This window comes from Panicum virgatum, chromosome 9N (genome assembly GCF_016808335.1).
Source record: "Panicum virgatum strain AP13 chromosome 9N, P.virgatum_v5, whole genome shotgun sequence".
NCBI lineage: Eukaryota > Viridiplantae > Streptophyta > Magnoliopsida > Poales > Poaceae > Panicum > Panicum virgatum.
In genome coordinates this window covers 19,651,495-19,676,816 of record NC_053153.1, presented here as the reverse complement: position 1 = coordinate 19,676,816, position 25,322 = coordinate 19,651,495, and the positions used below count along the sequence as shown (strand labels likewise).

Here is a 25,322-nt window from a genome sequence, read left to right as displayed (position 1 = left end):
ATTTCATACAAATGGCTTGCGTGCTCTGTTCCCGAAACAAGCTGTGATCCAAAGTCACTTTTGAAAATTGAATCTTTATCTAGTGACACCCTCGGGAGGAGGATGTTTCATACAATAGCACCCTCGGAAGGAATATATGACATACAAATAATACAAACCCTAAAATCCAGTCCTTTTTAACATGACCTGCTATGTGCACGAGCATACATATTCATTCATGTTACTACTGCTGCTTCCTCGCAAAAAAAAATTGTTACTACTGCTGCAAGTTTTTTTTTGTATTCATTTATTCGACGTGGTGGTGATTGGTGAAGCAAAGAGGCCCAGAGTTCAAAAAAAAAAAGCAAATAGGCCAGGCCGCAAGTAAACAACGCCCATCTGACTCGGCCCATGTTTGATGCGCTGCCGGTTGAGGTCCCTGGGGCCTGGGCCCACCGAGTCCACTCGGTAGTTTTTTTTTTTTTTTTTTTTTGAGGGAAGTCCACTCGGTAGTTAGTGGTGCCTCCTTCCTTTTCCCTTCTCCGCATTCGCTGCGACACGACGGCGGCGGCGCTGCCCGGCCGCCGGCGATCGTCCCATTCGCTCACATTTCTGCATCCCCCTGTTCCCTTAGTACGAGTAGCTACTCCCGCACCCTATCCTTTAGATGGCCGGTGCGGGCGACGCTGCCAAGGAATACGTCGCCGGATCCGTCGCCGGCATCGCCCAGGTCGTAGTGGGCCACCCGTTCGACACCGTCAAGGTGTATTTCTTTCTCTCATCTCATTGTTTCCGTTATTTCCTTCGTATGCGTCGTTCCCTGCAAATTTTTGTCGTGCTCTTTGTCAACCACCTGCCTGTTTCTTGCGATGCCTAAGTCCTACAGGCTACAGTAGCTGTTTGATGAAATGCTTGCAAGGTTTCATTCATCAGATAGGTATCCAACCGTGGCGTTATAGATTCCCCCCCCCCCCCTCCGATGGGGTAAGGTTGTTCTTCCAAAGTAGAGACTCTACATCAATTACTTCATTCGAATAGTTATCCATTGCAATCTACTCAATACATTGCTGCAAGATTCAGATCACGGTATATTAGAGCAACTTTGCTGATATACTCTAACACCAACTTCCACCCCGTTAACGTCATCATTAAGCTCTTCTACATCCACCCATGTTTGCTGGTTAGTAACAACGTGCTACTGGAATGGGGATAGCATGGGTTGCATGTGGCTCACTTTTTGGCAGCTCTTCCACTGTTGTTTCTTCCATGAGGTGTCATGGTTAGTGGGAGGGGTGGTTTGCGATGACCTTATATATGGCGGTCGAGATTCTCGATAGTGCTGCATTTGCCCTTTATCAGTTGTTTGATTAAGCTAACTTCAACTTGCATAATCTGCATAATGTGCATGTTATGGTTTGTCAGTAGTCAGTACAACATTTTAGCAAATGTGCGCTGCTCTTTAGGGCCCATGCAGATCATGGACAGAAGAGCAGTAGGAGCTAGGGGCACCTGCAATACTAGGGCCAGTTGACTATGTTTAGGACTGTTTAGGTTTTTGGTTAGTAACTAGTAAGGCAATATCTTTACATCATAATGTTATCTCTAGGAGATTGTAAGCAGTGCTACCTTTAGATAGGAACTTAGATCGATATGTTAGGTACCATGCTTCTATGAACAGTGGTGCCTACCCACTTAAATGGTGCCAGAATATTGAATCTTTGTCTCAAAAATTCTATTTATTCTGGTCTATGGTCTCTGTCTGGTCTTATTTAGATGGGATTTACCCTTGATTAAGGATTTGCCACAAAACAAGGCATCACTCCATAGAAAGCCCTATTTGACCTTGATGGTCCACATTTCGAGGCATTTGTGGCATTGTACGATGATTCCATAAACACAAATTTGTAGTACATTGGGAAAGCCTGCTGGCTGTGATATTGTGTGAGCTGATACTAAAAAAATTAACATCTGACGATGGATTTTGTTTCTTAAGTCTGTGCCTGTTGAACAATTCCTTGTTATACCAGTGTAATACAATGCACAAAATAGCCTGTACAAGCTACCAGCCAAAGCTCTTAATCTGGATGGAATATATGACTATCATTAATATAAATTTGGTTCATGTCAATTTAAGATTTTCTTGTTAATCTGGTCCATGCCAGTAAAGATTTCTTTGTTCACTGATAGGTCAAATTGCAAGCTCACAATACCACAGCTTATGGAAAGGTGTACAAGAATGCGTTCCACTGCACTAGTAGAATACTGCTTGAGGAAGGAGTAAGCCCCCTCTTCTTTAATATTGCTTGGTTTTGTGTCATCATCCTTCTACTTAAAGACAAGGGATCAAATTTGCCATTGCTGTTTTTCCTTGGAGTTCATGTTAGTCCCAGTATTAGAACCTGCAGTTGTTAAATTTAGGATTGGTATACATTATCATAACATTTTGAAAGGATAGAATTTTATAAGGTTTGTTCATCCACTAACTGTAGTTCATTGCTGGCTATTTTCTCTTGCAGATTAGAGGGTTGTACAAAGGTGCATCATCTTCATTTATTGGTATAGCAGTTGAAAGCTCTCTTTTCTTCGGCACATATTCCCAAGCCAAACAATTATTACAGGTATTTAGATGATCTTTCCGACTAAAAGAATTAAGCATATAACTGTGAGCAAGCAGGAAGATTGCAATTTGCAAACCTTGATTCAAGCCCTAGCATTAGTTTTAGTATATCTTTCTTAAATTGTTTCTTTCAGGGAAACTATGAGGATGGTAGGCCACATCTACAGGTAATCATTCCTTCTGCTGCATCTAGTGGGGCCCTGATTAGCTGCATCCTCACTCCGACTGAGTTGACCAAGGTCAGTGTTGCGTCTAAATTCCCTCTTTTCCCTAATTGATGCAAGGACTTAGGATGGTTCAGGTGGCATTTAATGATGTGATGTCAAGACCTTGTTCAGTGCAGAATGCAAGTTCAAGGGAAGGATGTAATGCATGGTGCTAGGTACTCCAGCCCTCTAGATTGTGCTGTGAAAACATTGGAAAGTGATGGGGTGAGATTAACTTGCCTCCTGCTTCTATTTGGTAGCTTAACTGTTGCCAGACTAATTATCTGTTGTTGTGTTGCAGCTTAGGGGTTTGTTCCGTGGTGGTCTGGCAACGTTGTTCAGAGAGGCAATTGGCAATGCTGTCTTTTTTTGCACTTATGAGTACAGCCGATACTGGATGCACAAATATTTGGATTCTCCTAGGTTTTCCAGTAGCAGTCATTTTATTCTGGCAAAAGATATTGGGATAGGGGTCATGAGTGGTGGCATTAGTGGAATGGCAGTAAGTATTTTGTAATTGTTTAAATTCTTTGTAATGCACCTTTTTACACCCTCATTGTGACGAGTATTTCCTATATGTAGTTCTGGACATCTACCCTACCTCTGGATGTTGCAAAAACTATCATACAGACCGATCCGGACCCTCATTTGAGCCGAAACCCCTTTCGAATTTTAAGCATGGTAGTGTTCTTAGCTTCACAATGTTGCGCTTTAATTAGCTAGTGTCTTGTCCTGATGGTGGCAGGCACAACCTACATGGTTGAAATGTGACAGGTTTATAAGAGATCTGGGCTGGGTGGCTGTTATGCTGGCCTTGGACCGACACTAACAAGAGCTTTCCCTGCCAATGCAGCGGCAATTGTTGCCTGGGAGTACAGTGCTAAGATTCTTGGTATAAAGCGAGTATAGTATGAAGGTACTACTATATGAACATGAAATCTTATCTCAAGAGTTAACCTTCTTTCTGTTAGTTTTGCTCTGTTTTATTTCACTGTCTGTATTTTGTAGAAGATGTCATCTGCTAGGCTTTTGTCTCTGCCAGTAGACTAGTAATATATGTTGCGGGTTTTTCTTGCTATTCCAGGTACTCTGCACTTGTCCCGGAATTGGACTGGGAAATACACTGAAGGAAGCATTTCTTTTGGTTCATGGCGTTGATGTTTTTTCCCCACCACAATGAAAAAGAGGAAGGCTATATGCTAAGAACTCTGTAAACTTGGTCGCATCTCTACCAATTCTCTGTTTTTTTAGTAACCTACCGATTCTCTGTTGAGTTTCCATAAAAAAAGCTGGAAATGTTAGTCCATGTAAATGAGGCAAGTTAAGGTAATCGCTGATCTGTACCATGATGGCATGATCACAAACCTACTTGAGTTGATATGGACTTGATTGCCACCAGAAAGTGGAAACGAAGGATGGCAAGGTGCCTATGTGCTACGGCTGCTGTTTCCCTGTTCTGCATAACCTATGTTTGTGGATTTTAGGGGTGAGCTGATTCTACCATATTTTGTAAAAGCTATGGGTGTTTAGCATCAGAATGTTTTTATTATTATTTTACTGGATTTGATGTGTGTATCAAGCTTGTTTTGTTTGTAATTCCATTAAATATTCTAAGCGTCTTGTATATCAGAAACTACACTGCAAAATCCGTGATATCCAGCAAAATAAATGAATCTGACTTGCAAGGGAAGTATTTACTGTACCACCCTTCTTGGTGGAATTGTGAAATGGCCCCTTGTCTGTGATTTCTCAGGTAATAAATGAAATCGAGGGGAAAAGGAGGAAAGGGGAGAGCGGGTTATACCCCCTTTCTTTTAGAGAGGAGAGAAGTAAAGGTGGTTTAGACAAAATTTACAAGGAAAAGGTACTAGATGTCAGATTTGCACTTTTGCATATCTCAATCTTTTGAAGCTGAATTACAGGAAAGCGAATTAGGAAAGATGGTCAGCTTGAGTGGCTCTAATCGGTAGCGTATCCAGAGCTTAGCTAGCATTTGGAAGTCATTTAGTCAGCCACTCAGCTCCGGCAGTTTGAGTGCACATCATCAGTTCACTTGCTAGATAGAGCAGAGGACATTCAGGCATTCAGCCGATTATCAAGAATTTTCCAGTTTTCAGCTTGAGTTGTTTCGCTGATGCCACGTTACGGCACGTTAGCAGCTAGAAAAAATATACCTTTTCTAACACGAACGAGCAACAGTCTACCGACGAAACGATGCAAACCAGACGCCACGGCAATATATATGTACACACACGCTGCTCCAAACGACCACTAGGCCATTGCCTCCTTGCCAAATGGCCGTGCGGTTTCTTCCGTTACCGGCCGGTTACCAGTTCTAAAATACTCGGCTGCGTGCACCGCGAAACCACCCAACCTCCCCGTTAAAACTCGCCTGTCCCCGGCATCCAATCCAATGCGCCACCGGCCGGCGATCACGTAATCACGTTCCGATGGACTCGAACGCCGCCGCCACCATTCTTCCCACCCACGCCGCCGACGACAAGCTCCAGCGCCGCCGGCACCGGCGCAGGCGCTGCTGCTGCGTCTGCCTCCTCGTGTCCCTGGGCGCGGCCGCGCTCCTGGCCGTCACGCTGCTGGTCCTCTTCCTCACGGCGCTCCGCGTGCGCGACCCGACCACGCGGCTCGTCTCCTCGCGGGTCATCGGCTTCACGCCGGGCCCGGACCTCCAGTTCAACCTCACCATGCTGCTCACCGTGGACGTGCACAACCCCAACCGTGCGTCCTTCTCGTACGAGTCCGGGAGCGCCGAGCTCTGGTACCGGGGCGTCCGGGTGGGCGTCGCCGGCATCGACCCCGGGCACCTCCCCAGCAGGGGCGACGGCACCATGGAGCTGGAGATGACGGTGCTCTCCGCCAGCTTCGGCGCCGAGCTGCTGGCGCAGCTGGCCCGGGACCTGGGCGCCGGCGCGGTGCCGCTGGACGCCAACGCGAGGGTGCCCGGGAAGGTTGGGCTCTTGGGCGGGGTGCTCAAGCTGCGCGCCGTGGCCTACTCAGACTGCCACGTCATCTTCGGCGTCCCGGAGATGAAGGTCCGGAGCCAGGTGTGCCACGACCACACCAAGCTCTGATCGGATCCGCCGGCCGGCTGCTTGGCAGGCAGAGTCTTCGACTGGCGGCGCGAGCCATGTCCATAAACACTTACTCCCTCCGTCCCAAATCATAGGTCGTTTGACTTTTTGACATTAAATTTGACCACTCGTTTTATTCAAAAAATTTATACAAATATAGTCAAATTTAAACCATTCTTCAAAAACTTGTATTAATAAAAGCCACAACAAGAGAAGTGATGTTTTGCACAAATTTTTAAATAAGACGAGTGGTTAAATTTGAGATTGAAAAAGTCAAACGACCTATAATTTGAAACGGAGGGAGTACTTTTTTTGCGGGTCGTGGAAAAGGCGCAAGTACTGTCACTGTTAAAGAAACATATAAACTGCCTTCGTTTATAGATGTATACGATGGTTTACAATTTGAGTGATCAAATTTTCGTTTTGATATTGTTCGATTGATCTCCTTCCCGAACCGTCCTCAGTTAATCCTAAATTGGTAGGGATTGAAGCTTTGTTTGGATAAACTTATTTCCTCCCAATCCATGTGGATTGGAATGGGAAATAAAATAAAATTCCAACTCAATCCCTCCCAATACATGGAGTCAAATTCCCAGCTAACTCCTAGGGATACAGCATTTTGAGAAAAAAAATGTGGGTGGCAAGGTTACGACGTTGTTTATGTGTATTTAAATAAAGCAGGCATGCAAAACGAAATAAAACATGTTTTGAAATTGCAATGGACCTATATTGTGTCGTTTGGAAGAAAGTTACTCCCGTCTCACAAAAACTTTCATTTAGCCTCTAATTAAGTATAATTAAATTCTTTGTTAGCTATATTTTCATAGTATACCTATTTGATGTAAAAAAATCTTTGTGTTTCTCTCTATAATTTTAGTCATAGTCAAACTTTGAGATGATTTGACTTCCCAAAATTCTTGGAATGACATAATTTGGAACGGAAGGAGTATTATGTAGAGAAATGTATTAAGCCAATCAAATACTTGAATAGATACGCATTTATTAAAGATCTTGGAAATAATAAATAGTGCGGTTTTCAATCACAATAACTATAATTATTGGGGGTAACAGAATCAGTAATGTGTCTGAAATTTTATAAACAAAAATCTTTATAGCACGGAGATAGTATGGACTTACAGCACCCCCAACAGTTATCTATTTAACTAGCTAGATCTAATGTGATAAGAAAAAATAGGAGAAAAAAGTCACAAGTGATCAATAAATAACTGATCTATTTCACATAGCTCAACAACATGTGAAAAAAAACATATAGATCCAATAATATAAAATGATTGATTTTATCGCACAAATCCACATCAACAGACCACGTAGCTATTAGCATTGCAGTTGCCCTTAGGTTTGGCATCAGCATGGTCCAACACCGCGAGGCAGACCACGGGACATACAGGCGTCGGCTCGTGCTCGATATGTGTGTATGCTTAAGAATTCCGGTCCGCAACGCAACTAATACGAGCAGGCCAGCAGCTATCAAAGCAATTAGCGGATCCAAATTTTTGGCTCTTTCTGTACAACCAAAGAACGTACACTCAAAGCACTCAACGAAATTTTTTTTTGAACGATTAAGTACTCAACGAATGACTAGCAGAATGGAACGTCAAAACTAGCAGCAGCTAATCAGCAGCATCAACGTTTCAAACGACAAATTACGACATGCACTGAAGTTACAAATATTCACATATTACACAGGATTACAGACGAATAATGTATGTACATGGGCTACATGGGCATACATTTCCGTGCCTAGCAAGGCAGCAGTACTCATCTTCTAGGTACTAAGCTACAGCTCTAGCCAAAAACAGAACACCTTAGCAATAGATCCAGCATTAGATGTCACATGTCAGCTTCACAACAGCGCTGCCCACAGTGGCTACAACTGGCCTATGCGATCCTGGTGGCAGATGGCAAAGACAGTCACAACAACAGGCATCACAAATTTGAGAATTAACAGTGCACATGCAAATAACCAATGACTGAATGCAGATGCATTAATAAAACTTAAAAATACCTAATTCAGACAGTTCACACAGGTTTACCTGAAGCATTTGCATGAGTTTTGGGTTCTGCTCCAAAAGTTGGCAGAGCTTCTCTCGATCGCTAAGTAGACTCTGAAAAGTAAAAGTTGCGACTTCAGTCACCTTGAAATTAAGTTCTCACTAAATGTAGCTTCGCAAATAAAAATATACCTGAATGGCTTCTGGAGATGAAAAGAACTGGTTTAAGTTGATCCCTGAGTCTTGCTGCTGTTGAGAGAAACTATCACCTTGCACATTCTGGTTCTGAAGTTGTGATTGTTCCCCAGCTTGCCTCAGAGCTTGCGTAGATTCCTGCTGGCTCTGGTGATACAATTGTAGCTGAGGAATGGGTAGCTGGTTAGGAAACTGCAATGGAACTTGCGGCAAGATAGCACTCTGTGGATATGATAGAGGCTGTTCTTGCTGTGGCAGTTGCATAGCGCCAAGTTGTTGGAGTGTCTGAGAAGGATGTGGCTGCTGAGGTGGTGGTGGGGGTGGAGGTGGCCGTGGTTGTACTGAGGAGACAGAAGGCTGAGAATTAGAAATATTTTGTGGAAGAGCAGATGAGAGTTGTACTTGTGGAAGAGGCGTGCCGAAAAATGAAGTAGGCATAGAAGGCCTACCCATCAGAAATTGTGATGCAAATGAAGGCAACATATTTGATGCAAGCATGCTGCCAGATGCAGAGTTCATGCCTAAATTTGAATCACTTATAATAGGAGCAGTTGGTGAAGGCTGGACAACACTGCTTTGGTTATACAGTGTTGCTGGAGAGCTAGAGCTAATCGTAGCATGTTGAGTAACCACAGCTGAATAAGGTTGAGGTGGCATCGGTCGAGCAGATAGACCAGAGCTGAAGGTCTCCAAAGGGATCCTATTTACTGGAAATGTGTTCCATAAAAGCTTGGCGTCTGCATTGGGTAAATCATTCAATGGTGAACCACCAGAACCCGCAAGCATATATTGAGTTTGACCCTACAAAAGGAAATTCACATTTTAGAAACTATGTAACAGATAAAAATTTAAAAAAGCAGCAGCATAACTAAAGATTTCTTATCATCATTTACCTGATGGCCTGTGAAAGCACTAGGCATACTAGTGTCAAACGATTGTGTAGGATAACCAGAAGCATTAGGTGTTGGTCGATCTCTAGAACTATAGGAAGATGTTACACTGACAACTGTGCCCCTCTTACTGGGCACGCTTCTCAGTGTGAAATTTTTTCACACTTTTTACACAACTTATACGAACTAAACTGGCCCTTCATAGAGAAGATAAACATCAATGCATTTAAGTAGTCTTTTAGTACATAAAGGAATAACAAACAATCAAACATCGCTAAGCTGGTTCGTAGCACTATTCGGATTTAATGTTACCACCTATATCAAGAAGGGGATTTGGAAAATTAAACAAGAAGTTAAGAGCGGAAGTGAGACTGATAGTAGATCGAGAAATATAAGTACCACTGATAATTAATTTAAGCCGTATCATTAAACCTTTCAATACGTATTTGGATATGTACCCAAATTTGTGTCCTTAGGCCGTGTTTAAATCCCAAAAGATAAAACGCAAAAATTTTGTAAATCGCTTGCATGATGTACTAAATGTAATTAAAAAATAAATCGCATTATATAAATGTACTTTAAATCGCGAGACGAATCTAATGAGGCTAATTAGGGCGTGATTAGACACTAAATTGCTACATTAATACTACAGTAAACCTGCTCTAATGCTCCTCTAATTAGGCTCGTTAGATTCGTCTCGTAGTTTACATACAAGATTTGTAATTAGTTTTGTGATTAATCTATATTTAATACTTTAAATATTGAAGATTCCATTGCAAAACGCAAAAACGCAAAATGGAAAATGAACTAAACACACCGTTATCGGATACGGAAAATTTTCAAAGCTTACTTTGCAGTAACCGACCTATGAACCCCACCGCCCCAGGGCCTTGCAGGATTGGATTTGCATGTTTTTCTTCCTCCCCGAGATTCCATCTCCTCCCTTTGCTACCCCAGACGCCGCTCTCGACGCTGTCGACCCGTGCGGCGCCCTCCAGTCCTCCACGCTCCCCTGCCCAACTGCAGCTCGAGTCCAGCTGGTGCGGCTGCACCCTACGAACATCCGACAAGGGTATGCCTGCCTATTCCCTTCCCTTCCCTTCCCATCCCGCTGCACGAAATCAAACACCCAAATCCCTAACGTAAGGTATTTGTTTTCGGATCTGACCATGATTTTACCTACTAAATTCGATCTTTTTGCAACAGTGGTGTTTGTTTTCGGATCTGACCATGATTTTACATGCTCAATTCGATCTTTTTGCAACAGTTATTGGGTCCCCCCGTGTTGTGGACTTGGACAGAGTAAGCCTAGTTTACACTTGATAGTTAGTGCTTGAAGCAGAAGGGGCTTACATTTTCTATAATTGGGTCTTGATTCCAAAATTATTAGAAAACAAATTCAACTAGTAATACTTAGTTTTGCTATCCTTCCTGGACAGGAAGTGCAAAAGCTTAGTTTTTGAAACATTCATGTATTTATGTTCTGTTGGATGAGAATAGATTTTTTTTTCCTTACTATGTTTTGTGTTGGATGGGAGTGGATGTTTTTCTTCTTGTTTAAGAAGCCGGTACTTTCTTGTTGGGCGTTTTAATCAGAATGCGTCTTGCAGAGTCACTTAAAACAAAAACATAAACTTTACCTTCCAGGTGATCAGCCGTGACATGGCAAGGAAGCCTTCAGCTTTTCTCGTGTTCCTTTTCCATATATGATGTCCTTCCTTCTGAAGGGCAAAAATATTATAAGATCATTGAAGTGGCCGTTGAGAAGAGAATCAGCACTTTCAACACATCTTGCTGAAATTCCACCTGAAGTAGAGTTATCAGACTACCGGAGACTGCCAAGGTCTTATTGTGACAGCCCAACAGGACTTCTCCATGGGGAGGACTTAAAGGCTGAGTTGATTCCTGACTTGGATATTTTCTTTGAGAGGCTGTATGAATATTTCTGTGCAAAGGGTTTAAGATGCATCATCACCAAATGGATAATCGAGATCCTTAATGTTACATTTATGGTATGCACGATTGGTTTTTTCTTCTTGTTTGTTGATTGGGATGCCCTTGCCCATTTGAAATGTGGAGTGGAAGCACTTGAGATAGGGGAGAAACCATGTGACCTAATGAATGTCATCAAGAATGACCCATTAAGTTCGTTCACATATGTGAAGATGATCACTGTCGGATCAATGGTTATATTGACGACTTATGGAATTATTAACTTTGTCAAGTTCTTTGTAAAATTGAGAAGCACGCTAAATGTTCGTGACTTCTACCATAACAGGTAATATTTCAATTTCATGTGCCCACTTCCACACAAACATTTCTTTGAGAAAATAATTGACTTATCATTTTGTTTTTATTACTTCTTTGTGCAGCCTTAAGGTAACAGATCTGAAGATTCAAACTATATCATGGCCCAAAGTAGTTGAGAAGGTTGTCCTCCTCCAGAAGTCGCAACAACTTTGCATTGTTAAGGATCTTTCAGAGCATGATATCATCATGAGAATAATGCGCAAAGAGAACTACTTGATTGGGATGGTTAATAAAGGCGTCATTGCATTTTCACTTCCCTGTTGGCTGCCTGGAGTTGGTCCAGCTGTCGGCTCTCGTGTCCATGGAAGGAAAAACCATCTGATGCTTCCAAAGGTGCTGGAGGGGACATTAAATTGGTGCATCTTTCAGAGCATGTTCGATAGGTAAGGAAAGTGTGTTCCTTTTTCTGGTTTCCGTCAAAAATTTGGCTAGTGTTAGTTTTCGCAAATGGTCTGATATGCAGTGCCACTCAGGTTTTTGAGAACGAGTAAGAGTTATGACATGAAAAAAGAACTAATATGTGGTGGATATGTATTTACAAGTGTCAACTTGATGTTATTTTACTGGCAATGTCAATAGTGGAATGCTGTTTCCATGCAAATACACCAGTCCTAGTAGATTTTGTCATATGTTAGTTTACTGACTATGTCAATAATGACAAATTGAGGCCTTTATGATACTTTAGCACCCTTAACCCTTTATGATATATGATAATAAAATGTCTGTGACTCTGTGTCCCCTTCCATGTGGCGCTCAGTTTATGTGCATTGCAGGGACAATAGTGTTTACCTGAAATTTTTGAGATGACAGATGAGAAAACTTTGCTGCTCATTTACTGAATTTTGTAGCTGTAAATAATCTCAGAAACAACTATTACTACCTGAAATGTATGGTGTTCCTGTTTTCGTTCTTATCCATGAAGCACCTTTCTCATAACTTTTCCTTTAAAATGTTCTCTTCCACTATAGTTTTTCAACTTTATTTGTTGATTCTATTATTTTAAAAAGTTATCTTACTTTCTGTAACCTTTTTACATCGGCTAATGGCTATTGATCCTGCTTCAACACAAACCTCATGTCATCTTCTTTTGCAGTAAATTTTGCGTCAGAAAAGACTTCCTAGCAAGCCCATCTGTTTTGAAAAAGCGACTTGTAATTATGGGCATTGCAATGCTTTTCCTGTCGCCCTGCCTTGTCATCTTCCCATTGGTATATATGTTTCTGAGACATGCTGAAGAATTCTACAATCACCCCAGTACAGCATCATCTCGAAGATGGTCAAATTTATCAAGATGGATTCTGCGTGAGTACAATGAGGTAGAAATAAGTATCTTTTTTTGTGGGTATAAGCCCACAACAAAGCTCATAGATCATATTTAGTTAATTTTGTTCTTTTCCAGTTAGTCCCTAATGCCACTACTAACTATTTCAGGTTGAACATTTCTTCAGACACAGGATGAACAATTGCACTCTTCATTCTTTGAATTACTTAAAACAGTTTCCAACTCCATTAATATCTATTGTTGCAAAATTTGTTTCGTTTGTATCTGGTGGCTTGGCTGGAATCCTTCTCATCCTTGGCTTCCTGGGTGAATCTATCCTTGAGGGCCATGTAAGTTTTTTTTTCCCTGCATCCTTTATGTCACACAATCGATACCTTCTATCTTTAAAATCTCATTTCTTTATGGGTTATGAAGGTTTTCGGACGTAATCTTTTCTGGTATACTGTTATTTTTGGAACCATCGCAACTGTAAGTAGGAAAGTTGTGGCAGATGAGCTTCAAGTGATTGACCCAGAAGGAGCTATGACCCTTGTTGTCCAACATACACATTACATGCCAAAAAGATGGCGTGGTAAAGAGAGCAGTGAACTTGTGCGGAAAGAATTTGAAACTCTGTTTCAGGTAATTCACTTCCCTGAGTGTTTACAGTTGAATCGTAAATAACTCAGATTCATTTCATTGTAGTTACTGTGCCATTCTAGCATATTTAGTTCTTATATCCTTTTGCCATGAGTGAGTGGGAAGGGAGGGATGCCAGGTCCGGTACAGTGGCCGGTGCAGCTCTGCCTCTGTGGTTGGGGACAGTGGTGGTGATTTGTCTGAGAAGCATGGTGGAGTAGCTGGCTTGTTAGCAGGAGGGAGGCAGCTGCTGCAAGATAGAAAGGGAGAGTGCATAGAGAGATCAGGATTAGTAGATAAGTACTATTGTACTGCGGGTATGGGGGTTCGGTTGGGCCAATCCCCCTTTTCCTTCTATTTTTTCCCAGTTTTGATGTTCGGTGATTGGTATAACATTTATCTTGAAAAAAATAAAAGGGATCGGTACATGCTGCCTTGCCCCACAAGAGCCTAGGCATCGTGATGGGGTAATGCCTACTTGGGTATTGGGATCCATACTTGGGAATTGGAAGGGGTTCGACACTCTCAGTGGTCGATTTAGTTTTTTTTTAATAAAAGAACTCAATAAGTTAATGCCAACTTCGGTACTTTGCATTTGTAAGCAATGGACTATTGTTTATTTGGTTTATCAGATCATTATTATCAAATCATGTGTATAATTTACAATATCTGCTTTTAGAATGGTAGCTTATTGCTTATAAACTGATATTGCAGTATACCATTACAATGCTTTTGGAAGAGATGGCCTCGATTTTCATCACTCCTTACTTGCTAATATTTGTGCTACCAAAGGTAATGTTTTGAGCAAGATCAACGGAAGTTTGTTTCTAGATTATGTTGTATAATGATTTACTTTTTTCCCGGTCTACAGCGCGTCAATGATATTTTGTGCTTCATTTCGGAATTTACAGTTTATGTAGATGGAATGGGAGATGTATGCAGGTTTGTGTCTGTATTGTGCTATTACTTATTACGATCTACTAATGTTGTTACTTTGCACGGTTCCTAACTTCATTCTATTTTTCTCAATAGCTTAAGTTTGTTTGACTTCCAAAGACATGGAAATAGAAACTATGGTTCACCACTTGATTCAGTAAAAGATATGAGGAGCTCCCAAGGGAAAATGGAGAAATCATTATTAAGGTACATTTCATTTCAATACCATATATATGGCATAACATTTTACCTGGTAGTTTGTTTCTTTTGGGGTTATTATCGCAGATAAGTCTTGTGAAAACTGTAAGTTCCTGAATAAATTGGATTTGACATTGGTTTATTTTTTTCTCAAAAAAATGAAATGAAACACATGTAGGAGGAATTACATGTTAATTAATAAAGCAAGCTCAGCCCATTCTTTGATCTATTTGTATATGTAGTGGACTTGTGGCACTGAGGATACTTAACATCTGTCACTACTCACTAGTTTTGTCCTCGAGAGTTGTATGATTTTCTTCGTTACTGAGATGTGAAATGTTCTTATTTATGTACTGACCAAGTTTTCCTTTGTGTCCAATCCAGTACAAATACAAATAAATCCCAATCCTTGTAATCTCATTGACAATTTGACACATATCTAAGAAAAACTGGTATATGAAATTATTTCGAAGGAAAAAAATGTAGTATAAATTACCTTTGATGAATGTTGGCTTTAAGTGGCTATGTTATTTTATTTTGCAGTTTCCAAAACGCATATACATCATGGCAGCCAAATCCATATGGCAAGCAGTTTTTGTGCAATCTTCAGAGATTCAAGGAAAAGCAAATTCGTAAATATACTTTTCAAGCAATGGAAGAATCACAGCTTGTGTTGAGTAGTAGAGATCCAAGTTGTAGCAACATTTTCCATCGGCTGCTTTCCAGAGATGTTTTTCCAGGCAATGGGATTATTTATAAGTTTAGTCCATTAGGGCTGCTGGACACAGATCAAAGAGCTTATCCATACATTCTGGACTGGTATTACACGTGTCACTCTGAACACTTAGGCAGAAATGCGGAATCATCTAACCACCCCGATGAACCAGGGGAGGATATATGGCCACCTCTGAGCAAGCCATTTACTGAGATTGAAGAGGAGGAAATCCGGGATTCTGATATATATGAAAGAGCTCTAAGACACTTGGAGGCATCAACATCAAGTGCGTTCTTTCAGCGTGCCACCTTCAACCACCAGGGCAGGGAACAAAAGTCTACAAGCTGCACTTGCTGGGCCCAGGCCTCTGCACACCAAACGTATCCACAAGACAGTTCTGTTGAGACTCATGACAGCTTTATTGAGCCTCCAGACTTTGCAAATCACTACACATCTGGCCATGGTTCCAGCCAGCACAGCGATTGGGCACTGAACACTGCACATCCTACTGGTCCAGAAGACAGTTTCCATGAGCCTCCGAACTTTGGAAATCATTATCGGTCTGGTTATCATTCAAGCTATCACAGCAGCGACACGTTGGAGGGAACCAAAGAGCTAGAACAAAGAGATTACAGAACTAACAGTAGCTGGACAAGCCCCCAGAACCTGTCCAAGACAAGGTACATGGATGATGACCCCGACCTAGAGGAGGGCCTGAGTTTTCCATTTTGCTGATGCCCCAGAACGATGCTGGAAGCAAAAGAGAGAGCTGATGGCCATGACGATGGCGTAGCCGGTATTTGTAGCTCTATGCCAGCCAGTCAGCCTCCATGTACGGGTTATACCTTGAGGCAGTGACCCGGTTTAGTTCTAAGAAAAACACACACAAAAAATATGTTAGGGGCGCGATCAGTGATCTTAAATTACCATTTTCTCAGAAACAAAGGATGTAGTATAAGTTAGTTTTGTGTGAGCCAGCAAGGCCAACAAATTCTTTTGTACAGATCAACTACATACCTAATATAGTCATGACCGCCCCTCCGAATGGAGAAGGTAAACATTCTTTTTGATAGAAAACCGAAGTGTTTCAATGGTTCGATTAGGTAATTTACGACAGTGTACTGAAGATCCATGAACCTGGAGAAACACTGTAGTATTTCATACAAATGGCTTGCGTGCTCTGTTCCCGAAACAAGCTGTGATCCAAAGTCACTTTTGAAAATTGAATCTTTATCTAGTGACACCCTCGGGAGGAAGATGTTTCATACAATAGCACCCTCGGAAGGAATATATGACATACAAATAATACAAACCCTAAAATCCAGTCCTTTTTAACATGACCTGCTATGTGCACGAGCATACATATTCATTCATGTTACTACTGCTGCTTCCTCGCAAAAAAAAATTGTTACTACTGCTGCAAGTTTTTTTTTTGTATTCATTTATTCGACGTGGTGGTGAAGCAAAGAGGCCCAGAGTTCAAAAAAAAAAAGCAAATAGGCCAGGCCGCAAGTAAACAACGCCCATCTGACTCGGCCCATGTTTGATGCGCTGCCGGTTGAGGTCCCTGGGGCCTGGGACCCACCGAGTCCACTCGGTAGTTTTTTTTTTTTTTTTTTTTTTGAGGGAAGTCCACTCGGTAGTTAGTGGTGCCTCCTTCCTTTTCCCTTCTCCGCATTCGCTGCGACACGGCGGCGGCGGCGCTGCCCGGCCGCCGGCGATCGTCCCATTCGCTCACATTTCTGCATCCCCCTGTTCCCTTAGTACGAGTAGCTACTCCCGCACCCTATCCTTTAGATGGCCGGTGCGGGCGACGCTGCCAAGGAATACGTCGCCGGATCCGTCGCCGGCATCGCCCAGGTCGTAGTGGGCCACCCGTTCGACACCGTCAAGGTGTATTTCTTTCTCTCATCTCATTGTTTCCGTTATTTCCTTCGTATGCGTCGTTCCCTGCAAATTTTTGTCGTGCTCTTTGTCAACCACCTGCCTGTTTCTTGCGATGCCTAAGTCCCACAGGCTACAGTAGCTGTTTGATGAAATGCTTGCAAGGTTTCATTCATCAGATAGGTATCCAACCGTGGCGTTATAGATTTTTTCCCCCCTCCGATGGAGTAAAGTTGTTCTTCCAAAGTAGAGACTCTACATCAATTACTTCATTCGAATAGTTATCCATTGCAATCTACTCAATACATTGCTGCAAGATTCAGATCACGGTATATTAGAGCAACTTTACTGATATACTCTAACACCAACTTCCACCCCGTAACGTCATCATTAAGCTCTTCTACATCCACCCATGTTTGCTGGTTAGTAACAACGTGCTACTGGAATGGGGATAGCATGGGTTGCATGTGGCTCACTTTTTGGCAGCTCTTCCACTGTTGTTTCTTCCATGAGGTGTCATGGTTAGTGGGAGGGGTGGTTTGCGATGACCTTATATATGGCGGTCGAGATTCTCGATAGTGCTGCATTCGCCCTTTATCAGTTGTTTGATTAAGCTAACTTCAACTTGCATAATCTGCATAATGTGCATGTTATGGTTTGTCAGTAGTCAGTACAACATTTTAGCAAATGTGTGCTGCTCTTTAGGGCCCATGCAGATCATGGACAGAAGAGCAGTAGGAGCTAGGGGCACCTGCAATACTAGGGCCAGTTGACTATGCTTAGGACTGTTTAGGTTTTTGGTTAGTAACTAGTAAGGCAATATCTTTACATCATAATGTTATCTCTAGGAGATTGTAAGCAGTGCTACCTTTAGATAGGAACTTAGATCGATATGTTAGGTACCATGCTTCTATGAACAGTGGTGCCTACCCACTTAAATGGTGCCAGAATATTGAATCTTTGTCTCAAAAATTCTATTTATTCTGGTCTATGGTCTCTGTCTGGTCTTATTTAGATGGGATTTACCCTTGATTAAGGATTTGCCACAAAACAAGGCATCACACCATAGAAAGCCCTATTTGACCTTGATGGTCCACATTTCGAGGCATTTGTGGCATTGTACGATGATTCCATAAACACAAATTTGTAGTACATTGGGAAAGCCTGCTGGCTGTGATATTGTGTGAGGCTGATACTAAAAAAATTAACATCTGATGATGGATTTTGTTTCTTAAGTCTGTGCCTGTTGAACAATTCCTTGTTATACCAGTGTAATACAATGCACAAAATAGCCTGTACAAGCTACCAGCCAAAGCTCTTAATCTGGATGGAATATATGACTATCATTAATATAAATTTGGTTCATGTCAATTTAAGATTTTCTTGTTAATCTGGTCCATGCCAGTAAAGATTTCTTTGTTCACTGATAGGTCAAATTGCAAGCTCACAATACCACAGCTTATGGAAAGGTGTACAAGAATGCGTTCCACTGCACTAGTAGAATACTGCTTGAGGAAGGAGTAAGCCCCCTCTTCTTTAATATTGCTTGGTTTTGTGTCATCATCCTTCTACTTAAAGACAAGGGATCAAATTTGCCATTGCTGTTTTTCCTTGGAGTTCATGTTAGTCCCAGTATTAGAACCTGCAGTTGTTAAATTTAGGATTGGTATACATTATCATAACATTTTGAAAGGATAGAATTTTATAAGGTTTGTTCATCCACTAACTGTAGTTCATTGCTGGCTATTTTCTCTTGCAGATTAGAGGGTTGTACAAAGGTGCATCATCTTCATTTATTGGTATAGCAGTTGAAAGCTCTCTTTTCTTCGGCACATATTCCCAAGCCAAACAATTATTACAGGTATTTAGATGATCTTTCCGACTAAAAGAATTAAGCATATAACTGTGAGCAAGCAGGAAGATTGCAATTTGCAAACCTTGATTCAAGCCCTAGCATTAGTTTTAGTATAGCTTTCTTAAATTGTTTCTTTCAGGGAAACTATGAGGATGGTAGGCCACATCTACAGGTAATCATTCCTTCTGCTGCATCTAGTGGGGCCCTGATTAGCTGCATCCTCACTCCGACTGAGTTGACCAAGGTCAGTGTTGCGTCTAAATTCCCTCTTTTCCCTAATTGATGCAAGGACTTAGGATGGTTCAGGTGGCATTTAATGATGTGATGTCAAGACCTTGTTCAGTGCAGAATGCAAGTTCAAGGGAAGGATGTAATGCATGGTGCTAGGTACTCCAGCCCTCTAGATTGTGCTGTGAAAACATTGGAAAGTGATGGGGTGAGATTAACTTGCCTCCTGCTTCTATTTGGTAGCTTAACTGTTGCCAGACTAATTATCTGTTGTTGTGTTGCAGCTTAGGGGTTTGTTCCGTGGTGGTCTGGCAACGTTGTTCAGAGAGGCAATTGGCAATGCTGTCTTTTTTTGCACTTATGAGTACAGCCGATACTGGATGCACAAATATTTGGATTCTCCTAGGTTTTCCAGTAGCAGTCATTTTATTCTGGCAAAAGATATTGGGATAGGGGTCATGAGTGGTGGCATTAGTGGAATGGCAGTAAGTATTTTGTAATTGTTTAAATTCTTTGTAATGCACCTTTTTACACCCTCATTGTGACGAGTATTTCCTATCTGTAGTTCTGGACAGCTACCCTACCTCTGGATGTTGCAAAAACTATCATACAGACCAATCCGGACCCTCATTTGAGCCGAAACCCCTTTCGAATTTTAAGCATGGTAGTGTTCTTAGCTTCACAATGTTGCGCTTTAATTAGCTAGTGTCTTGTCCTGATGGTGGCAGGCACAACCTACACGGTTGAAATGTGACAGGTTTATAAGAGAGCTGGGATGGGTGGCTGTTATGCTGGCCTTGGACCGACACTAACAAGAGCTTTCCCTGCCAATGCAGCGGCAATTGTTGCCTGGGAGTACAGTGCTAAGATTCTTGGTATAAAGCGAGTATAGTATGAAGGTACTACTATATGAACATGAAATCTTATCTCAAGAGTTAACCTTCTTTCTGTTAGTTTTGCTCTGTTTTATTTCACTGTCTGTATTTTGTAGAAGATGTCATCTGCTAGGCTTTTGTCTCTGCCAGTAGACTAGTAATATATGTTGCGGGTTTTTCTTGCTATTCCAGGTACTCTGCACTTGTCCCGGAATTGGACTGGGAAATACACTGAAGGAAGCATTTCTTTTGGTTCATGGCGTTGATGTTTTTTCCCCACCACAATGAAAAAGAGGAAGGCTATATGCTAAGAACTCTGTAAACTTGGTCGCATCTCTACCAATTCTCTGTTTTTTTAGTAACCTACCGATTCTCTGTTGAGTTTCCATAAAAAAAGCTGGAAATGTTAGTCCATGTAAATGAGGCAAGTTAAGGTAATCGCTGATCTGTACCATGATGGCATGATCACAAACCTACTTGAGTTGATATGGACTTGATTGCCACCAGAAAGTGGAAACGAAGGATGGCAAGGTGCCTATGTGCTACGGCTGCTGTTTCCCTGTTCTGCATAACCTATGTTTGTGGATTTTAGGGGTGAGCTGATTCTACCATATTTTGTAAAAGCTATGGGTGTTTAGCATCAGAATGTTTTTATTATTATTTTACTGGATTTGATGTGTGGATCAAGCTTGTTTTGTTTGTAATTCCATTAAATATTCTAAGCGTCTTGTATATCAGAAACTACACTGCAAAATCCGTGATATCCAGCAAAATAAATGAATCTGACTTGCAAGGGAAGTATTTACTGTACCACCCTTCTTGGTGGAATTGTGAAATGGCCCCTTGTCTGTGATTTCTCAGGTAATAAATGAAATCGAGGGGAAAAGGAGGAAAGGGGAGAGCGGGTTATACCCCCTTTCTTTTAGAGAGGAGAGAAGTAAAGGTGGTTTAGACAAAATTTACAAGGAAAAGGTACTAGATGTCAGATTTGCACTTTTGCATATCTCAATCCTTTGAAGCTGAATTACAGGAAAGCGAATTAGGAAAGATGGTCAGCTTGAGTGGCTCTAATCGGTAGCGTATCCAGAGCTTAGCTAGCATTTGGAAGTCATTCAGTCAGCTACTCAGCTCCGGCAGTTTGAGTGCACATCATCAGTTCACTTGCTAGATAGAGCAGAGGACATTCAGGCATTCAGCCGATTATCAAGAATTTTCCAGTTTTCAGCTTGAGTTGTTTCACTGATGCCACGTTACGGCACGTTAGCAGCTAGAAAAAATATACCTTTTCTAACACGAACGAGCAACAGTCTACCGACGAAACGATGCAAACCAGACGCCACGGCAATATATATGTACACACACGCTGCTCCAAACGACCACTAGGCCATTGCCTCCTTGCCAAATGGCCGTGCGGTTTCTTCCGTTACCGGCCGGTTACCAGTTCTAAAATACTCGGCTGCGTGCACCGCGAAACCACCCAACCTCCCCGTTAAAACTCGCCTGTCCCCGGCATCCAATCCAATGCGCCACCGGCCGGCGATCACGTAATCACGTTCCGATGGACTCGAACGCCGCCGCCACCATTCTTCCCACCCACGCCGCCGACGACAAGCTCCAGCGCCGCCGGCACCGGCGCAGGCGCTGCTGCTGCGTCTGCCTCCTCGTGTCCCTGGGCGCGGCCGCGCTCCTGGCCGTCACGCTGCTGGTCCTCTTCCTCACGGCGCTCCGCGTGCGCGACCCGACCACGCGGCTCGTCTCCTCGCGGGTCATCGGCTTCACGCCGGGCCCGGACCTCCAGTTCAACCTCACCATGCTGCTCACCGTGGACGTGCACAACCCCAACCGTGCGTCCTTCTCGTACGAGTCCGGGAGCGCCGAGCTCTGGTACCGGGGCGTCCGGGTGGGCGTCGCCGGCATCGACCCCGGGCACCTCCCCAGCAGGGGCGACGGCACCATGGAGCTGGAGATGACGGTGCTCTCCGCCAGCTTCGGCGCCGAGCTGCTGGCGCAGCTGGCCCGGGACCTGGGCGCCGGCGCGGTGCCGCTGGACGCCAACGCGAGGGTGCCCGGGAAGGTTGGGCTCTTGGGCGGGGTGCTCAAGCTGCGCGCCGTGGCCTACTCAGACTGCCACGTCATCTTCGGCGTCCCGGAGATGAAGGTCCGGAGCCAGGTGTGCCACGACCACACCAAGCTCTGATCGGATCCGCCGGCCGGCTGCTTGGCAGGCAGAGTCTTCGACTGGCGGCGCGAGCCATGCCCATAAACACTTACTCCCTCCGTCCCAAATCATAGGTCGTTTGACTTTTTGATATTAAATTTGACCACTCGTTTTATTCAAAAAATTTATACAAATATAGTCAAATTTAAACCATTCTTCAAAAACTTGTATTAATAAAAGCCACAACAAGAGAAGTGATGTTTTGCACAAATTTTTGAATAAGACGAGTGGTCAAATTTGAGATTGAAAAAGTCAAACGACCTATAATTTGAAACGGAGGGAGTACTTTTTTTGCGGGTCGTGGAAAAGGCGCAACTACTGTCACTGTTAAAGAAACATATAAACTGCCTTCGTTTATAGATGTATACGATGGTTTACAATTTGAGTGATCAAATTTTCGTTTTGATATTGTTCGATTGATCTCCTTCCCGAACCGTCCTCAGTTAATCCTAAATTGGTAGGGATTGAAGCTTTGTTTGGATAAACTTATTTCCTCCCAATCCATGTGGATTGGAGTGGGAAATAAAATAAAATTCCAACTCAATCCCTCCCAATACATGGAGTCAAATTCCCAGCTAACTCCTAGGGATACAGCATTTTGAAAAAAAAATGTGGGTGGCAAGGTTACGACGTTGTTTATGTGTATTTAAATAAAGCAGGCATGCAAAACGAAATAAAACATGTTTTGAAATTGCAATGGACCTATATTGTGTCGTTTGGAAGAAAGTTACTCCCGTCTCACAAAAACTTTCATTTAGCCTCTAAAATTTGTCCACAAAAATTGTTCATGTAGATTATAACGAGATTCATCTAATTAAAGCAATAGCAAGTACCAATCCACTACTCCCTCCGTTCCAAATTATAAGTCATTACAAAAATCTTGAAGAGTCAAAGTTTTTTAAATTTGACCAAATTTATATAACAAAATAATAACATTCATGATACCAATTAAGTATAATTAAATTCTTTGTTAGCTATATTTTCATAGTATACCTATTTGATGTAAAAAATCTTTGTGTTTCTCTCTATAATTTTAGTCATAGTCAAACTTTGAGATGATTTGACTTTCCAAAATTCTTGGAATGACATAATTTGGAACGGAAGGAGTATTATGTAGAGAAATGTATTAAGCCAATCAAATACTTGAATAGATACGCATTTATTAAAGATCTTGGAAATAATAAATAGTGCGGTTTTCAATCACAATAACTATAATTATTGGGGGTAACAGAATCAGTAATGTGTCTGAAATTTTATAAACAAAAATCTTTATAGCACGGAGATAGTATGGACTTACAGCACCCCCAACAGTTATCTATTTAACTAGCTAGATCTAATGTGATAAGAAAAAATAGGAGAAAAAAGTCACAAGTGATCAATAAATAACTGATCTATTTCACATAGCTCAACAACATGTGAAAAAAAACATATAGATCCAATAATATAAAATAATTGATTTTATCGCACAAATCCACATCAACAGACCACGTAGCTATTAGCATTGCAGTTGCCCTTAGGTTTGGCATCAGCATGGTCCAACACCGCGAGGCAGACCACGGGACATACAGGCGTCGGCTCGTGCTCGATATGTGTGTATGCTTAAGAATTCCGGTCCGCAACGCAACTAATACGAGCAGGCCAGCAGCTATCAAAGCAATTAGCGGATCCAAATTTTTGGCTCTTTCTGTACAACCAAAGAACGTACACTCAAAGCACTCAACGAAATTTTTTTTTGAACGATTAAGTACTCAACGAATGACTAGCAGAATGGAACGTCAAAACTAGCAGCAGCTAATCAGCAGCATCAACGTTTCAAACGACAAATTACGACATGCACTGAAGTTACAAATATTCACATATTACACAGGATTACAGACGAATAATGTATGTACATGGGCTACATGGGCATACATTTCCGTGCCTAGCAAGGCAGCAGTACTCATCTTCTAGGTACTAAGCTACAGCTCTAGCCAAAAACAGAACACCTTAGCAATAGATCCAGCATTAGATGTCACATGTCAGCTTCACAACAGCGCTGCCCACAGTGGCTACAACTGGCCTATGCGATCCTGGTGGCAGATGGCAAAGACAGTCACAACAACAGGCATCACAAATTTGAGAATTAACAGTGCACATGCAAATAACCAATGACTGAATGCAGATGCATTAATAAAACTTAAAAATACCTAATTCAGACAGTTCACACAGGTTTACCTGAAGCATTTGCATGAGTTTTGGGTTCTGCTCCAAAAGTTGGCAGAGCTTCTCTCGATCGCTAAGTAGACTCTGAAAAGTAAAAGTTGTGACTTCAGTCACCTTGAAATTAAGTTCTCACTAAATGTAGCTTCGCAAATAAAAATATACCTGAATGGCTTCTGGAGATGAAAAGAACTGGTTTAAGTTGATCCCTGAGTCTTGCTGCTGTTGAGAGAAACTATCACCTTGCACATTCTGGTTCTGAAGTTGTGATTGTTCCCCAGCTTGCCTCAGAGCTTGCGTAGATTCCTGCTGGCTCTGGTGATACAATTGTAGCTGAGGAATGGGTAGCTGGTTAGGAAACTGCAATGGAACTTGCGGCAAGATAGCACTCTGTGGATATGATAGAGGCTGTTCTTGCTGTGGCAGTTGCATAGCGCCAAGTTGTTGGAGTGTCTGAGAAGGATGTGGCTGCTGAGGTGGTGGTGGGGGTGGAGGTGGCCGTGGTTGTACTGAGGAGACAGAAGGCTGAGAATTAGAAATATTTTGTGGAAGAGCAGATGAGAGTTGTACTTGTGGAAGAGGCGTGCCGAAAAATGAAGTAGGCATAGAAGGCCTACCCATCAGAAATTGTGATGCAAATGAAGGCAACATATTTGATGCAAGCATGCTGCCAGATGCAGAGTTCATGCCTAAATTTGAATCACTTATAATAGGAGCAGTTGGTGAAGGCTGGACAACACTGCTTTGGTTATACAGTGTTGCTGGAGAGCTAGAGCTAATCGTAGCATGTTGAGTAACCACAGCTGAATAAGGTTGAGGTGGCATCGGTCGAGCAGATAGACCAGAGCTGAAGGTCTCCAAAGGGATCCTATTTACTGGAAATGTGTTCCATAAAAGCTTGGCGTCTGCATTGGGTAAATCATTCAATGGTGAACCACCAGAACCCGCAAGCATATATTGAGTTTGACCCTACAAAAGGAAATTCACATTTTAGAAACTATGTAACAGATAAAAAT

General features: G+C 42.2%; 5 protein-coding genes and 1 pseudogene across 12 annotated transcripts in view; 5 read left to right on the top strand and 1 right to left on the bottom strand.

Moving 5' to 3' along the window:
• Window positions 1–485: 485 nt before the first annotated feature.
• On the top strand, window positions 486–4,492 carry LOC120692384 (mitochondrial arginine transporter BAC1-like). Of its 4 annotated transcripts, none has more exons than XR_005682602.1 (9): window positions 487–742; window positions 2,167–2,256; window positions 2,496–2,597; window positions 2,731–2,835; window positions 2,940–3,027; window positions 3,104–3,304; window positions 3,385–3,483; window positions 3,577–3,718; window positions 3,887–4,375. XR_005682602.1 is itself a non-coding variant. In XM_039975653.1 (9 exons), the coding sequence occupies exons 1-8, from the start codon at window positions 647–649 to the stop codon at window positions 3,709–3,711; spliced, it is 921 nt and encodes a 306-aa protein (XP_039831587.1). In that variant the 5' UTR covers window positions 487–646; the 3' UTR covers window positions 3,712–3,718; window positions 3,887–4,492. The 4 variants fall into 4 exon arrangements, 3 of the variants coding, with proteins under 3 accessions (XP_039831589.1, XP_039831587.1, XP_039831588.1); XM_039975653.1 differs by having other exon boundaries at window positions 2,935–3,027; window positions 3,887–4,492; XM_039975654.1 differs by having other exon boundaries at window positions 2,935–3,027; window positions 3,656–3,718.
• A 639-nt stretch (window positions 4,493–5,131) lies between these two features.
• Window positions 5,132–5,996, top strand: LOC120687794. The gene has a single exon (XM_039969810.1). It carries the CDS (start codon window positions 5,253–5,255, stop codon window positions 5,889–5,891), a length of 639 nt encoding a protein of 212 aa, XP_039825744.1. The 5' UTR covers window positions 5,132–5,252; the 3' UTR covers window positions 5,892–5,996.
• A 1,503-nt stretch (window positions 5,997–7,499) lies between these two features.
• LOC120690869 (protein virilizer homolog) overlaps window positions 7,500–25,322 on the bottom strand; it is a 39,849-nt gene continuing 22,026 nt past the window's right edge. Inside the window, exons 26-29 of one of the 3 annotated variants that reach the window (XM_039973730.1) lie at window positions 8,992–9,091; window positions 8,096–8,899; window positions 7,946–8,017; window positions 7,500–7,800 (exon numbers count right to left, since the gene is read on the bottom strand). In XM_039973730.1, coding sequence (XP_039829664.1) covers window positions 7,780–7,800; window positions 7,946–8,017; window positions 8,096–8,899; window positions 8,992–9,091 — 997 coding nt within the window. In that variant the 3' untranslated portion in view covers window positions 7,500–7,779. Of the gene's footprint in view, window positions 7,801–7,945; window positions 8,018–8,095; window positions 8,900–8,991; window positions 9,092–23,875; window positions 24,177–24,321; window positions 24,394–24,471; window positions 25,276–25,322 lie in introns of those variants that run through there. The other 2 variants (XM_039973731.1, XM_039973729.1) reach the window with 2 other exon arrangements.
• On the top strand, window positions 9,868–16,124 carry LOC120690870 (annotated as a pseudogene).
• On the top strand, window positions 16,687–20,687 carry LOC120690874 (mitochondrial arginine transporter BAC1-like). 3 transcript variants are annotated; one of them, XM_039973740.1, is made up of 9 exons: window positions 16,687–16,940; window positions 18,362–18,451; window positions 18,691–18,792; window positions 18,926–19,030; window positions 19,130–19,222; window positions 19,299–19,499; window positions 19,580–19,678; window positions 19,851–19,913; window positions 20,082–20,687. In XM_039973740.1, the coding sequence occupies exons 1-8, from the start codon at window positions 16,845–16,847 to the stop codon at window positions 19,893–19,895; spliced, it is 831 nt and encodes a 276-aa protein (XP_039829674.1). In that variant the 5' UTR covers window positions 16,687–16,844; the 3' UTR covers window positions 19,896–19,913; window positions 20,082–20,687. The 3 variants fall into 3 exon arrangements, with proteins under 3 accessions (XP_039829674.1, XP_039829673.1, XP_039829672.1); XM_039973738.1 differs by having other exon boundaries at window positions 16,688–16,940; window positions 19,772–19,913; XM_039973739.1 differs by lacking the exon at window positions 18,362–18,451 and having other exon boundaries at window positions 19,772–19,913.
• LOC120690876 lies at window positions 21,327–22,190 on the top strand. Its single transcript, XM_039973741.1, has one exon. The coding sequence runs from the start codon at window positions 21,448–21,450 to the stop codon at window positions 22,084–22,086; it is 639 nt and encodes a 212-aa protein (XP_039829675.1). The 5' UTR covers window positions 21,327–21,447; the 3' UTR covers window positions 22,087–22,190.